Here is a 17,033-nt window from a genome sequence, read left to right on the forward strand (position 1 = left end):
GACCCTGCGTCACGCGGCGGGGCGGGGCGTCGGCGCGTCGTGGCCCCGCCTCCTCCCTGGGCCGCGGCGGAGGCTGGCGTCGGCGTCCCGCGTCCCGGCGTCGCGCGTCTCTGCCCGAGGACTGCGTCTCCCCGAGCGGCGGCCTTCGCGACACACCCGAGGCGCCCGGTCCCCGTCGGCGCCCCGCGCCCTCTCGCTCTCGCTCTCGCGCTCGCTCGGCCTCCTTCCTGCGGCCTGCGCCATGGCGTTGGCGTTGGCGGCGCTGGCGGCGGTGGAGCCGGCCTGCGGCAGCCGGTACCAGCAGGTGAGCGGCCCGGTCCACGCGGCGCCGGGCTCGGGCCTGCGCCTGGCGGGCCTGGCGGGCCTGGCGGGCCGAGGCCGCCGCGCTCCCGGGAGGGGCCGGGCCCAGCTCGCCGTTGCCGGGGGCGATCTGCGGGCTCCTTTCTCCACCTTTGGTTTGATGTCATTGGAAAGAAAGGGGGAAAAAAAAAAGCGTTAAATGGAAGGGGAAACGGGGGAGGGGGAGACGAGATTAAAATCGCGGCTTCTGCGCCGCCCGCTCCCTGCAGCGATTACTCAGGGTTTCTGAGCCTCGTCGAAACCCATCCCCCTCGCCTCCGTTTTTAAGACAAAAGTCAAAAGATGAGGCGAGAGACAAGCCCTTATTTTGCAGCAGATTCGGAAGAGGCGACGTTTGGGTTGGGTGATGCCCCCGAACGTAGAGCTCTAGCGAAGCCACAGGGCGTGTGCCGGGGGGGGGGTATTTTAAACTCTTGGAGGCGACGTTTAAAGAGATTTAATAGCGGAGCCAGGGAGAGAACGCAGAGGAGAGGATTGGATTATTATCTTGGGTGTGATTTATAAATTGAGGCCCCAGGGAATCCTTGCGAATCTAGAGACATTCTGCAGAGTTTTTAGAGGTATTAATCTAACGCAGCATAATTGGGAATTGAGCCAGGGTGTACTTGATGCCGAGTGGAACTGCAAACAACTGCTTGTGTTTTGTCAAGTTTCGAACGCTTTCGGTGTAATTTACATACAAATGTTAGCCTTGCTTTTATGAAATCAAACGTCTAGTTTTAGATAATCTATACTTTTATGTTTTAAGAATAGGGAAAATCAATACGATCATAACATGTAGATTAACCCTGGTGCGGCCAGTTAACTGTTTTGTTTTGCCGTATTCAGCGATGTGTTGTAATCCACCCCCCTCTTCCGCCCCGCCTCCAGCCTGGACTCCTGAAATGACTAGTTCAGAATTTAGCTTCTTGGTTTCATAAACACACCCAAAATTGTGGCTGCGCAGTCTCATCCCGGATTCTTCAAAGCCTACCACAGGATTTTTTGGTATGACCTTGGATAAGACTCTGGGATCTTCCCTGCTTTAATGCGAATCACAGGTGTCACTTAAACTGTCACTAGGGTGTTTGCACATCGTCTGCACTCCATGGTGTCGTCTGATTCGTTTTTCATCCTGACTTGGATAAAGCAAACAAGCAAAAGAGCTGTGTTTTTTCTTTATACTGCCATCTTCTTGAGCTACTGGGTAATGCTGATACACTGCTAGCATACAGAAAATTTGTTGGGAGTACAAAAATTATGTGTTCCTCAGTGTAGTACTTAATAGCTTTTAATCATGCAAAATTGAGATATAGCAGGAATAGGCCATCTTTATTTCATTCTTTTAAGAATTATTTTGATGAAGTCATCTTTTTATTTCTTTAAAATTTTTTTATTGGTGCTTTATATTCATTGATGAAGTCATCTTTAATGAAAGAATGAAAAAACCAGAAAAACTAAAATATGAAAACCAAAAATATATCACCCATAGATAACCAGAGTTAGTATGTTGATGTGTATTCGAGTGAACTTACAGCTTTGTAAATGGACACATAGTTCATTCTACATGTGTACAGATAAGGAAAGCTAATATTGATTTACTGTGCTCCAATCTCAGCACTCAGTGGTTTACATCCAGTTTTTCATTTAATCCTTACAAAACCCTTATGAGTCAGGATTTGTTCTCATTGTATAGATAACAAAGTCAAGTCTCAAAGAAGCTCAGTAACTTGCTCAAGGTCATAGAGCTGCTAAATTGTGCTTACAAGGAATACATGTACTCACCTACTTAAAACAGGCTTGCTGAGCATAGGCATGGTACAGCATGCCTTTAATCTCAGCCTGTAATCCCAGCTCTTGGGTAGGTTGAGACTGGTGGATAACAAGTTCAAGGCCAATTTGGGCAAATACCCAGACCCTATCTCAAACTTAAAAAAAAAAAAGGGGCTGCAGATGTCACTTAGTGTTAGAGCACTTGCCTAACATGTCCAGGACCCTACGTTGATCTCCAGTACCACAACAAAGCACAGGCTCATGGTCCAAACATAGGCACAGGCATTAGCAGATACACATGTGTGCAATATATATATATATATATATATATATATTCATTTATGCACCCACATACATAGGCACTTTTTTTTGCCACAGGCACATTTTTATGCGGTCATATGAAGTTCCGTGGGCTTCTGGTCATACTTGCACACACTTTTGCATCTGTGTCCATGTTTGTCATGTTCTCAGGTATGTATGGTCACAAATTTGGATATGTGTATTTTTGTGCACGTTTCTGTAAAGACAATCTAGATGTATAATGAAATGGGTTTATATTTTAATACTGTTTTGTAACTTTTTTTTTTTTTTTTTTTGGTGGTACTGGGGTTCCTGGAAGCCCTTCTACCTCCGGGCTACACTCCCAGACCTATTTTTACATTTTTATATTTGGAAACAGGGTCTCCTAAGCCAACGCGCGCAGCTGGCTTCGAACCTGCGCGATCCTCCTGTCTCTGCCTCCCAAGCGCGGGGATTACAAGCCTGCGCCACCACGCCCGGCCTGTTTTGTAACTTTTATGATAAGGTGCTGTGAACCAGCCGGACCTCCTGTCTCAGCCTCCCAAGTACTGGGATTACAAATGTGTGTCACCACATCTGGCTTTGTAAATTTTTTTCATATAATTGTGTATCATGAATATCTTTATCAATTTTTTTATTTTAATTTTTTTTAGTACTGGGGGTGGAACCCAGAGGCTTTCTACCTTCAGGCTATACTCCAAGACCTATTTTTGTATTTTATTTGGAAACAGGGTCTCACTAAGTTGCTGAGAGCCTCACTAAGTAGCTGAGGCTGGCTTCGAACCTGTGCGATCCTCCTGTCTCAGCCTCCCAAGCGCGGGGATTACAAGTGGGCACCGCCATGCCCAGCTCTGATTTTTTTTTTTTTTTTTTTTTGGGGTGTGTGTGTGGTACTGGAGATGGATGGGGATGGGACCTAAGGACATTCTAACTCTGAGCTGTACCCCCAGCTGTATTTTATTCTTTTTTTTTTTTTTTTTTTTTTTGCGGGTCTGGGAGTAGAGCCCAGGGGCGTTCGGCCTCCGAGCTCCACCCCCTGCCCTATTTTTTATTCTTTATTTTGAAACGGGTCTCACTGAGTTGCAGAGGGCCTCACTAAGTAGCTGAGGCTGTCTGTGAACCGCGATCCTCCAGGTCTCAGCCTCCCGAATGCTGGGATTACAAGCATGAGCCACCACGCCCGGCTTTATGTATTTTATTCTTTTATTTTGAAACAGGATCCCACTAAGTTGCCGAGAGCCTTACAAAGTTGTTGAGGTAGGCAGTGAACCTGTAGTCCTTTTGTTTCTGCCTCCCAAGTACTGGGATTACAAGCATGTGCCACCACTCCCAGTTTGTATCAAATATTTTTAATATCTGCATGGCATGTAATTGTATGGCTTAACCATAATTTAGTCAGTTGCTTATTGGTGGCCACTAAAAATATCAGTTTTCACCCATTGAAGTTTCTTTTACATACATTTTCAGCTATTCCCCTTATAAACTTCTGGGTATGACAGTGCTTGGTCAGAGAATATGCATATTTATAGGTTTTTAATTTAATTTACTTGTGTGTGTATGTGTGTGTACTGGGGATAGAACCCAGGGGGTGTTCTATCTATATTCCTCTTTCTTTCTTTCTTTCTTTCTTTCTTTCTTTCTTCTCTGTACTGGGGATTGGGCCCAGGGACATTTTACCTCTAAACTACACCCCCAGCCCTATTTTCTATTCTTTATTTTGAAATAGGGTCTCACTGAGTTGCACAGGTCCTTACTTAAGTAAGGATTGGGCCCAGGGACATTTTACCTCTAAACTACACCCCCAGCCCTATTTTCTATTCTTTATTTTGAAATAGGGTCTCACTGAGTTGCACAGGTCCTTACTTAAGTAGCTGAGGCTGGCTGCGAACTTGTGATCCTCCTGTTTCAGCCTCCCAAGTACTGGGATTACAATTGTGTGCCACCATGCTTGGCCTACTTTATTTTTTATTTTGAAACAGGATCTTACTAAGTTGTGGAGTGTCCCAGTAAAGTTGCTGAGACTGGCTGTGAATCTGTAATCCTCCTATTCCAACCTCCCAAGTACTGAGATTACAGATGTATGTCACCATGCCTGGCTGGCTTTGAATTGGTTGGTGAATTGTCCTGGCAACTTGATAGCATGATATTCTAGAGTTGTCACCGAAGTCTGTTTTAACTTCTGTTTTATCTACATAATCAAATTGAGATAGTCTTCCAGCCAAGTAAACATAATAAATATTCATCCACTGAGCTACACACCTTGGCCCTTTTGATTTAATATATATATATATATATATATATATATACACACACACACACACACAGCTTGGTATTTTAATATATATACAACTTGATTAACATAATGTCAGTTTATATAGAATTGCTGGGCTCATAGGTTCCCTATGGTGTGATTTTATTTTATTTTTTTCATCTTAATGTTTGAAACTACAACTGTGTATCATATACATGGAAGCAGGGTTTCATAGGCCCATACCCATGTTGATAAACCTGTTTTAGGTAGCTCTGTGAAGACGTTAATTCCTGGCCATCTACTCTAGCCCCTTTGGCTTTGCCATTCTGCAAAACATCTTTACCTGTATCATTTATTTTACCACTTCATGCCAGATTTGTGTGTGTGTGTGTGTGTGTGTGTGTGTGTGTGTGTGTGTGTGTGTTACTGGGGATGGAACCCAGGGGCATTCTACCCTCAAGCTACACCCCCAGCCCTATTTTTGATTCTTTATTTTGAAACAGGGTCTCACTGAGTTGCAAAGGGCCTCACTAAGTAGCTGAGGCTGTCCTCAAACCATGATCCTTCTGTCTCAGTTTCCCAAATGCTGATTACATGCGTGCGCTTCCACTCCCGGCTTCCAGATGTTTTGAGATATGTGGATGTGAATTCAGTATAAGTGGATGATGATGATACTATCAGATGGATTGAAAGGCTGAAGAATGTTAAGTTTCTGACTCAACTCATTGCCTACTAATGCGAGCATTTGTAAGCATCACCAGTCAGTTCATATTGTAGTGTGATGACATTATAGAACATCATAGGGAATGATACTTTTTGGTTAAAACTGGAGGAACATTTTGATAGATCAAGGAAAGAGTTTTCAAGTCTCTAATGGGTCAAGCCGTATTTATATTAAAGCATTAGATGAAGTCTTAATCCTGGAGGAAGGGCTGAATAGTGCCCTGTGGTTTAGGGTTTCCTGTCTCAGCTTTCTAACTACTAGGATTACGTGTGTACGCTACCATGCCTGCTGTACTTAAGGCTTTAAAATAAACACTTTGGCTTCTTAATATATTTATTTTTTTCCCCCAGTACTGGGGCTGGAACCCAGGAACATTCTACCTTTGAGCTACATCCTAGATCCTAGCCCTATTTTTTTTTTTTTTTTTTGAAACAAGGTCTCATTGAGTTGCAGAGGGCCTCGCTAAGTAGCTGAGGCTGTCTGCAAATCGTGATCCTCCTTTCTCAGCCTCCCAAAATGCTGGGATTATAAACTGGGATTATAAGCGAGCACTACCATGCCTGATTTCTTAATGTATTTCTATGTTACCTTTGAATAAGTCCAAGTGCTTAACGTAACCATGTTTATGTGGTAGTGGACAGTGCCCCTTTATTTTTTAGCAGTAATGGGGATTGAACCCAGGGTCATTCTACCTCCAAGCTACACCCAGCCCTATTTTTTATTTTTTTCCCCTTATTTAATTTTTGAGGTACTGGGGATGGAACCCAGAGGCATTCTACCTCCAAGCTACACCCTCTGCCCTATTTTTTATTCTTTATTTTGAAACAGAGTCTCACTGAGTTGCAAAGGACCTCACCAAGTAGCTGAGGCTGACCACTAGCTGTGATCCTCCTGTGTCAGCCTCCCAAATGCTGGGATTACAAACCTGGGCCACCATGTTTCACTAAGTTTTAGAAGGTCTCACTAAGTAACTGAGGCTGGTTGAGAGCCTACTATCCTCCTGTCTAAGCCTCCCAAGTATTGGGATTACAAACCTCACCCAGCTGGCAATGCTTATTTATTTATTTATTTATTTATTTATTTATTGTGATACTGGGGGTGGAACCCAGGGGCTTTCTACCTCCAGGCTATACTCCTAGACCTATTTTATACTTTATTTGGAAACAGGGTTTCACTAAGTTGCTGAGAGCCTCAGTCAGTAGCTGAGAGGCTGGTTTTGAACCTGTGCAATCCTCCTGTCTCAGCCTCCCAACTGCTGGTATTACAAGCGTGAGCTACCACGCCTGCGCCCTGCCTATGCCCAACAATAATGCTCATTTAAATAAAACAATTTAGCCTGTAATCCCAGTACTCAGAGGTAGAATACCCTTGGGTTTAATCTCCAGCAAAAGACAACACAACACACACACAGAAATTTTGTTATCAAGAAAAAAATATTCTTAAAAATCAGCTGAGACCGGAGGATCGCAGTTTGCAGACAGCCTCAGCTACTTAGTGAGGCCCTCTGCAACTCAGTGAGACCCGGTTTCAAAATAAAGAATAGAAAAATAGGGCAGGAGGTGTAGCTCGGAGGTTGAATGTCCCTGGGTTTCATCCTCAGAACCACCCCCACCCCCAAATCACCCTTTGTAGCTGGGCGTGGTGGCGCTAGTTTGTAATCCAGCTGCGCTGGTTTCAGAGACCCTGTTTCCAAATAAAAAAGGTCTGGGAGTGTAGCCTGGAGGTAGAAGGATTTCCAGGAACCCCAGTCCCCTACACACACACAAATCACCCTTTGTTTCAGGCATAGTGGCATATGCCTATAATCTCAGTACTTGGGAGGCTGAGACAGGAGGATCACAGGTTTGATGGCCTCAGCAACCTAGCAAGACTCATTGACCCATCTAGACCCTGTTTCAAAATAAAAAATAAAAAGGGCTGGGGTGTAGCTCAGAGGTAGAATGCCCCTGGATTTAATCCTTAGTACCATGTGTGCACACAAAATACCTTTGTGCTGTTTTCATTATTATTAAAGCTATTATACTGTTTCAGAATATATAAAACATGGAGTGGTTTTTTTATTCCAAATTTTGTATACAGTATTGGTTTAAGAAATGTCTTCATTTGCCGGGCTTGGTGGCATATGCCTATAATCCCAGTACTTGGAAGGCTAAGACATGAGGATCACAGGTTCTAGGCCAGCCTCAGCAATTACGTGAAACCCTATTGCAAAATAACAAATAGAGAGTGCTGGGGGTGTAGTTTATAGGTAGAATTCCCCTGGGTTCAATTCCTAGTCTTCCCCCCAAAAAAAGGAAAGACTTCATCTATGAATCATTTGTCATTAATGAGGCATATATGAAGTATCTACTTGTATATTTAGTTACCAAAATATGTGCCCCCGAAATATGTACCATAGTCTTTCTGAGTTAGAAGTTTACTAAATGCCTGTAGATTGCTGCTTAATTGTTGTTATTATTTTTGACAAGGAGGGGGGAGTACTGGGGATTTAGTCCAGGGACATTCTACCTCTCAGTTACTGAGAGTGGCCTTGAACCTGCTATCCTTTTTGTCTCAGCTTCCCAAGTGGGATTATAGCACATGCCACCAAACCAACTGATAACCTGATTGTTTAGATGTGGCCCTTTTTTTCTTTTTTTTCTTTCTCTCTATGTATGCTTTTAGGAACTGCTTCTTACCCCCAGTTCTGAAATTTCACTATGATGTACCTTGGTGTCAGTCTGTTTCATTTATTGTGGGCCCTTTCAACCTGGAAACGAATGTCCTTCAGTTATAGGAATTTTAAAATTGTGTTTGATTTTTCTGCCTTTATTCCCTCCCTCCCTGCTGTACATGGAATTGAACCCAGGGGTACTCTACTACTGAGCCCTACTTTCTTTCTTTTTTCTTTTTTCTTTTTTTTTTTTTTTTCTTCTTGTGGTACTGTCAGTTGAACCTGGGACATTCTACCTTTGAACTACATCCCCAGCCCTATTTTATTTTTTATTTAGAAATAGAGTCTCACTAAGTTACCATGGACTGATCTCAAACCTGCAATCCTCCTGTTTCAGCACCCCCAAGTATTGGAATTATAGGCTTGTGCCACTTTCCCCAGCTGTACTTTTAATTTTTATTTGAGACAGGGTCTTGCTGAATTTCCCAGGCTGGCCTCAAAATTGTCTACCTCCTGCCTTAGCTTCCTGAGTTGCAGGAATTACAGGTGAATATACTTGTGCCTGGCTTGATTTTTTTTTTTTTTTTTTTAATTTTGTCTAGGTTTAATTGAATCTTGGGCCTCTTATACTGATTCTTTTATTACTATTATTATTTTACCTCTTTCTATATCTCCAATCTCTTTACTGTAATATTTGATTTTCTCAATTTTATCTTGTTATTTGATAAATTTTATTATAATATTTATTTTTTGTGGTACTGGGGATTGAACCCAGGGTACATTCTACCTCAGAGATACACTCCAAAAGCAAAAGCTATCTATAGCTTTTGGAGTGCTAGATATGCTGATGCTTGATCTAAGTAACTAGTTAAATGTGCATGTGTGGTTTGTAGAAGTTAATTCTAGGCCGGGCCTGGTGGCACACGCTTATAATCCCCGCGCTTGGGAGGCGGAGACAGGAGGATCGCGCAGGTTCGAAGCCCTTCGCTGGCTTAAGAACCCCTGTTTCCAAATAAAAATATAAAATAGGTCTGTGAGTGTAGCTCGGAGGTAGAAGGCTTCCATCCCCAGTACCACCCCAAAAAAAAAAAAAGTTCATTCTACTCCACATTTAACATATGTATGCTTCTGTATGTAAATCATACTTCACTAAGAATCCACAAAAGGGAAGAAAAGGGGACTGTGAGAGAATTAGGGAAGTAAATGATTATCTCTGTGGACTGGGATCTTGGCATTGTTTGGTGTATTCACCCTAGCACCTAACAATGAGCAGCACACAATCACAGACAATACTAGCACTTATTGACCAAAACCCGCATGGAGGTACAGTTCAAACAGAAACCCCGCTGAAGAAGTGGCAGCTAATCTTAATGTATATAACTTACCAGTTGACATTCATCTGTAGTTATATTCCACATAACATTTTGGTCAACAATAGACCACATACATAAAAGTATATTACCATTTTGCTTAGGTGTGTAGTAGGCTGTGCCATCCAAGTTTGGGTAAGTACACTCTATGATGTTCACACAATGATGAAATTGCCTAACAATGCATTTGTTAGAACCTATCACAAATGCATGTGTTAAGCAGCACGTAGCTATATTTATGTTATACATCATAATATGTATATGCCCTCAATCTCAGCTTCGCAAATACTGGGATTACAGGCATATACCATTGCTCCCGGCTTATTTCCTTTTTTTATTTTTAGTATTAACTATGTTTTAGATTGTATTTCTGTAATGATTTATGAAGTGGCATACCTTTTCATAAGCTAATTTAACATTTGGATACCTTCTTTTTTCTCTTATTTTTTGAGTGGTAAGGCTTGAGCCCAGGGTCTTACCCATATGGTAAGCAAAGTGCTCTATGACTGAGTTACATCCCTAGTTCTGTTAATAAATTACTGTGGTAACATTTTTATAATTAGTGAACAAATATTTATTTATTGCACTACTGGGGACTGAAAATAGGGACATTCTATCACTGAACTATATCTTTATTCTCTTTAATTTTTTATTTTTGAGACACGGTCTTGCTAAGTTGCCTAGATTTAGCCTCAAACTTAGGGTCCTCCTTTCTTAGATTCCCAGGTAGCTGGGATTATAGGTGTATACCACTACTTTCAGCCTTCTGTACATTTTTTATTGCTTGGCTTCCTTTTCCTTGATTTTTAGAAGTTCTTTATATGGTATAATTTTTCTTTACATGGTTATGGGTCCTTTATCTAAAAGCTATATCTTCTCCCAGTCTTTGTGTTGTCATTTTGTTCTCTGGTGATGACTTTTGAATGAACAGAAGTATTTATTTATTTTGTACTGGAGATTGAACCCAGAGGCATTCTACCTCCAGTTTACACTCCCAGCCCGATTTCATTTCTTTTTTGGAAACAGGGCCTTACTAAGTTCCAAAGGCTGGCTTTGAACCTGCAATCCTCTCAGTCTCCCAAGTACTGGGAATGTGTGCCACCACACCCAACTCAAATAGAAGATTTTAATTTGAGAAGAAAACATGCTGGGAATCTTCATAGCCTTGGAAACAAGAAAGCAAATGACTGTAAAGGAAGAAATGGATAGTCCACTGTTTTTGTTTTGTTTTTTTTTCATTACTGGGGATAGAACCCAGGGGCATTCTTCCTCCGAGCTGTACCCCCAGCTATTTGTGTGTGTGTGTGTGTGTGTGTGTGTTGCGTGTGTGTTGCTTGGGGTTGAACTCCGGGCCTCAGGCATGCAAGGCAAGTGTTCTACCACTGAGCTAAATCCCCAGCCCTTTACTCTTTTTTTTTGAAACAGGGTCTCACTAAGTAGCTTAGGCTGTCCACGAACCACGATCCTCCAGTCTCAGCCTCTTGAATGCTGGGATTACAACTGTGCTCCATCTCGCCCGGCAGATAGTCTAGTTTTGATGAACAGTAAGATGAAGATAAGTTCTGCCTTTGGGAGATTGTTGATTAAAAACACATCATCCCCTGTGATGACCTCATAACATAGCTGATGACAGTGCAGAGACCATTCACATATAAAACACTAGAGCCAAGTACTACAGTTCCTAAGGACTACTTTTGGTATGTTTATGTAATGGTATTTAGGAATAGTGCTCTGTCAGTATGTTGAGTAAAGAAATTTTGTCTTTGTTGACATATGTTGATCCTCATAATTATACATAAAGCATTTAACAAAATATCTAATTGAATTAACTTCTAGCCTCCAAAATTTTTAGCCTAAATTGTATTATTTGTGACTTAGTTGTTATTTTAAGTCACAAATATGAAATATAGAAGTGCTTTTTCAGGGACATGAGGAAGAAAAATGACAAAATAGCAGAAACAGTACTGTGGTCGTGGCATGGTAGTAGTATAGTAGTATGTGGTAAAATTTCATTGAGTGAAATACTTAAACTTGTGACTATCCATGGAGGCGATTATTGTGGGCTGTGGCAGAAGAACAGTTATGGGAGAGAATGGAAAGCCTGAACACAACAATACATTCACATTTGTTCTGACTCCTGTAGGTTAGTTATCAATATTAATAGCATTTCCAGTTTTATTATACATAGTATATCTACTTTTTAGAAAACGTGTAAATTGAAAAAATTTAAATACATTAGTAAATAGGTATGCAATTTTGTTTTGTTTTGCAGTACTGGGACTAAAACCCAGGACCGTTCTACCTCTGAGCTATAAACCCATCCCCCCTTTTTCTTTGGTACTGGGGATGCGGATGGAACCCAGGGCATTCTACTTTCAGCTACACCCCCAGCCCTATTTCTTCTTCTTCTTTTTTTTTTTTTCCCAATACTGGGGATGGAACCCAAGGGCATTCTACCTCTGAGCTATACCCCCAGTCCTATTTTTTATTCTTTATTTTGAAACAGGGTCTCACTGAGTTGTGGAGAACCTCACTAAGTAGCTGAGGCTAGCCGCGAATTACAATCCTCCTGTCTCAGCCTCCCAGGTACTGGGATTACAAGAGTGCGCCACCACGTCTGGCTATTATTTATTTTGAAATAGAGTCTCACTGAGTTGCAAAGGGCCTCACTAAGTAGCCATCCTTTTTTTAAAAAAAAATTTTTTTTAATTTTGAAACAGGTCTCACTAAATTGCTGAGAGTCTCGCTGAGTTGTTGAGACTGGCCTTAAGCCATTATCTTCCTGTCCTCAGTCTCCCAAGTACTGGAATTACAGGTGTGCGCCACCACACCTGGCATAATTATTTATTATATACTTAATATGTCATACAATTTGCTTCAGAGTTGATTAAAGACATCTGTATGCATATATATTATATTCTAAATATATAGATGTTTACATACATATGTGTGTATTAATATATATGCATTTATAAAGTGGTTTAATTATTATTTTATAGTACTTATAATACTGGGGATTGAATGCAGGGCATTAGACATGTTAGGCAAGCACTAGGTCTCTGAGCTACCCCTCTATGTCTTTTTATTTTGAGTCTTGCTAAATTGTCTGGGATAGTTTAGAACTTGTTATTTTCCTGATTCAGCCTCCTGAATAGCTGGGATTACAGGCATGTGCTACCACACCTGCCTATCTTTGTATAAAAGCTTCATATCCTGTGAGCCAAATCCAGAATCCCTCCCTATATTGTGAGTTTATAAATAGGAACAAATGATTTTTTAAATTATTCTTGAAATCAGCTGGGTGTGTTGATTGTAATCTTAGTACTTGGGAGGCTGAAAAAGGATCACAAGTTCACAGCCAGCCATGGCAGTTAAGTGAGGCTTTCAGCAACTTAGTGAGACCCTGTTTCCAAATAAGGAATAGAATCAGGCTGGGGCATATCTTGGAGGTAGAATGCCTCTGGCTTCCATCCCTAGTGCCAATATACATATATATATATATATATATATATATATATATATATATATATATATTCTTGAAATCTTTTTTTTTTTTTTTTTTTTGGTGGTACTGGGGTTGGAACCCAGAGGCTTTCTACCTCCGTGCTATACTCCCAGAACTATTTTATACTTTATTTGGAAACAGGGTCTCACTGAGTTGCTGAAAGCCTCACTAAATAGCTGAGGCTGGCCTCAAATCTGTGCAATCCTCCTGTCTCAGCCTCCCAAGAGCTGGGATTACAAGCATGTGCCACCATGCCCAGCTTATATTCTTGAAATCTAAAAGAGTTCTTAAAAAGATGCCAGTTGTAGTCATACTCTGTTATGATGTTTTTTCCAGAAAGGGCTGCTTATATATAACTTTAAATAGTGAATAATTAGGAGTTTGTTTTTGCTTTCATGTTTCTATTTTAGAGCTTAACATTTCTTAGTCAAAACTAGAGGGTTTTTTTTTTAAATGAAAAACCACCTTCATATTGAAATTATGGACTAGATTTTATATAAATATTCAAAAGTGATAGTAATAGCTACTATTTTTCATATTACTTACTCTATACTCAACAATGAACAGTTTCTGCTTATGTTACATTCAAGGGGAACAAGCTAAATGCTTAATCTCCATTTCAAAATGTTTTCCCTTTAGGACTTTAATTTTTTTATAGCAGTTGTACTTTTTAAGTTAATTAATTAATTAATTTAGTGTTACTGGGGATGGAATCTAGGGGCTTTCTACCTCTGGCCTACACTTCCAGACACATTTTATATTTTTTTAGAAGCAGAAGCAGGGTTTAACTAAGTTGCTGAGAGCCTCACTCAGTAGCTGAGGCTGGCTTTGAACCTGTGTGATCCTCCTGTCTCAGCCTCCCAAGTGCTGGAGTTACAAGCGTGTGCCACCATGTCCAGCTCTGGCAGCTGTACTTTTTTTTATATCCTCCTAGCAGCATGTTAAGTTCCAATTTTTCTACATATGCAGCAGCACTTCTTATTATCTTTGTTTTAGCTGTCTTAGTAGTTATGAAGTGGTATCTTATGGCTTTGATTTGCATTTCCCTGATGACTTAATGATAAGTATTTTGTATCTACTGGCCACTCCTATATTGTCTTTGTAAAAATGTGCATTCAAATCTTTTTCCTATTTTTTTAAAGTAAGGTGGCCTTTTTATTGTTGTCTTTCTTACCTTGTTGGAATTAATTATTAATTAATTAATTAATTAATTTTGGTGGTACTAGGATTGAACCCAGGGGCATTCTAACTCAGAGTTACACCTATAGCCCCCCCCCTTTTTTTTTTTAAACACAGGGTCAGCCAGGCATGGTGGTGCACACTTGTAATCCCAGTATTGGTGAGACTGAGACTGGAGGATTGAGGTTTGAGGACAGCCTCAGCTACTTAGTTTAGAGAACTGTTATTGAAAGTAAAGAATTTGGTGATGAGCTGAGTGCTGTGAAGCAAGCTTGCAATCCCAGTACTTGGGATGCAAGAGGATTGCAGGTTCAAGGTCAGCCTTAACAACTCAGAGTCCCTATTTCAAAATTAAGTTTTAGGCTCATGTTAATGACTCAATTTACAGTAAAAAATTAATACAATAAAATATATATTAGAATAATATTTTGAATAACAGTAAAATAGCATATGCAGTTATTTGCCTAAATAAATGTGTTAATTGACATGTGGTAGCACACCTTTGTAATCCTAGTACTTGAGAGGCTGAGACAGAAGGATCACAGGTCTTCAGCAACCTAACACGACCCTGTTTCAGAACCAAAAAAATAAAAAGGGCTAGGGTAGAATAGCCTTGGGTTCAGTTCCTAGTACCAAAAAAAAAAAAAAAAAAAAGAGAGAGAGAGAGAAAATGAGGAATGAAAGAAAAATAAAAAAAAAAAAAAGGAAACGAAGAAAGAAATGTGCTTGTTTACTTCCTGGTAATTATACTGTTTGGTAGGATTTAAAGTATGCAGAAGTACTGGGTAGGTAATGAAAGGTTTGAAAATTCCCTTTTAAGGTGAAAGTTTTAGAAATTGAGTCTAGAATTAAAAGCGCCAATTACCTTTTTTTTTTTTTTAAACTAGGGATTGAACTCAGTCATTCTACCCAAGCTGTACTGCCTTCTCTGCTCTGCTCTGCTATTGTGGTACTAGGGATGGAACCCAGGAACATTCTACTTCTGAGATATAGCCCTAGCACTTTCATTTTTTTGTTTTGTTTTGAGACAGATTCTTCCTAAGTTTCTGAGAGTCTCACGTTATTGCTCAAACTGTCCTGAGTAATCCTCCAACCTGTGATCCTCCTGTCTTAGCTTCCCAATTACTGGGATGACAGTCTTGCACCACCCCACCTGGTTCAATAAATAATACATAAAGCCAGAGTTTAGCATTGAACCAGGGTGTTTTGAAATTATTGTTATTGACTTAAAGAAGTAACTTAAATTTACAAGAAAAAAACTTTTTGCTTATTTTTTAGCAGTACTGGGGATTGAACCCAGGGCCCCGTGAACTCTAGGCAAGTGTTTTACACCCATCTCAGCACTTTCTTTCTATGTTCTTTTTTGAGAGATAGGATCTCGTCAGATTGCTCAGGCTGGCCTAGAACTTATGATTTTCCTGCCTCCGCCTCCTGATTACTGATGTGTACTACTATGTTCTGCTTTTCTTGCTTTTTAAATGCCCCCCCCCCAATTAAGTGGTTTAAATACTTGTAACTTTATGGATTTATTAGTTTGGCTTTATTATTCACATGCGTTTTGTGTCTGAATTAAGGGGTATAAATCTGCATCTCCTTTACAATAAGGATTTTTTTTAACTAGAGTTTTTCATTGTTATCCCATTTTTAGTAAATATAGATAATTCAAGATTGACTTAAGTGCCTTTAGGTACTGACATTCGATGCATTTATTAAAGTTGCCCTCTTAATCCCGGCCCTAATCCCAGCCCTGGCTTTGTTGTTTAAAAACAGTTTATTCTGGAGTGAGATTGCAAATGTAAATTTAAACCTGTAAGTATAAGTGTCTTAAAGCTTGTTAAATTCAAGTTTGTTTCCTTTAGAACTAGAACCATATATGATTTCTCTGTTGAAGATTATTATTATTTTTAAAGACATAGGGATCTTGCTAGCTCAGTATTACCTGTGTATGATCCTTCTGCCTCTTGTAGTCCCCCAACACCTGGGGCAACTGCACCTGGTTTTTAGAGATTGTTTAAAATGTTATGTTTATTTCCAATTGTAATAATACTTGGGTGCAAAGAAAGATAATAAGGAGGAAACCCCTTCATTTTAGATGCACTGTATTTTACAGGTTTGATCTCGAAAACAAAACAGTAGCATCTGTTTGTAGACTAATGTTTTTAAAAATAAAAGCTGGGTGTGGTGGTGCACACTTGTAATCACAGCATTTGGGAGGCTGAGACAGGAGGATCACTGTTCACCAACAGCCTCAGCTACTTAGTGAGACCTTTGCAACTCAATGAGACCCTGTTTCCAAAAAAAAAAAAAAAAAAAAAAATAGGGTTGGGTGTGTAGCTCAGAGGTAGAATATCCCTGCCCAGTACCGCAAACATAAACAAACAAACAAACAAACAAATAGTAAAGCCGGACATGGTGGAAGATGCCTATAATCTTGGGTACTCAGGAAGCTGAGCCAGGAGGAGCAAGAGCAATTTAATGAGACCCTGTGTAAAAATAAAGGAAAAAGGCTAGGGCTGTAGTTCACTTGTAGAGTGGAATTTAATTCTCAAGACCCCCTCCCTACACATATCATAGTAGAAATAGATAAAATTGATCAGAATTTTAAAAAAACATATAACGGAAAATAATCTAATTTAGTCCTCAACAGCGCGCGCGCGTGTGTGTGTGTGTGTGTGTGTGTGTGTGTGTGTGTGTGTTTACTGGGGATTGAACCCCGGATCAGTCTACCTCTGAGCTATCCTCCCAGCCTTATTTTTTGGCAGTACTGGGATTGGAACCTAGGGGCATCCTACCTCTGAGCTATGCCCCAGCTCTATTTTTTATTCTTTATTTTGAAACAGGGTCTTACTGAGTTGCAAAGGGCCTCACTAAGTAGCTGAGGCTGTCCGTGAACCTGGATTCTCCTGTCTCCAGCCTCCCAAGTACTGGGATTGCAAACA

General features: G+C 40.4%; 1 protein-coding gene across 1 annotated transcript in view; it reads left to right on the forward strand.

The window, feature by feature from the left end:
- Window positions 1-241: 241 nt before the first annotated feature.
- Window positions 242-17,033, forward strand: part of NDFIP1 (Nedd4 family interacting protein 1) — a gene marked incomplete at both ends in the record, with an annotated part of 41,114 nt that continues 24,322 nt past the window's right edge. Inside the window, one exon of the mRNA XM_080695286.1 lies at window positions 242-304. Coding sequence (XP_080551412.1) covers window positions 242-304 — 63 coding nt within the window. The remainder of the gene's footprint in view (window positions 305-17,033) is intronic.

The sequence above is a fragment of the Muscardinus avellanarius genome (genome assembly GCF_963383645.1).
Source record: "Muscardinus avellanarius genome assembly, chromosome: 1".
Classification (NCBI taxonomy): Eukaryota; Metazoa; Chordata; class Mammalia; order Rodentia; family Gliridae; genus Muscardinus; species Muscardinus avellanarius.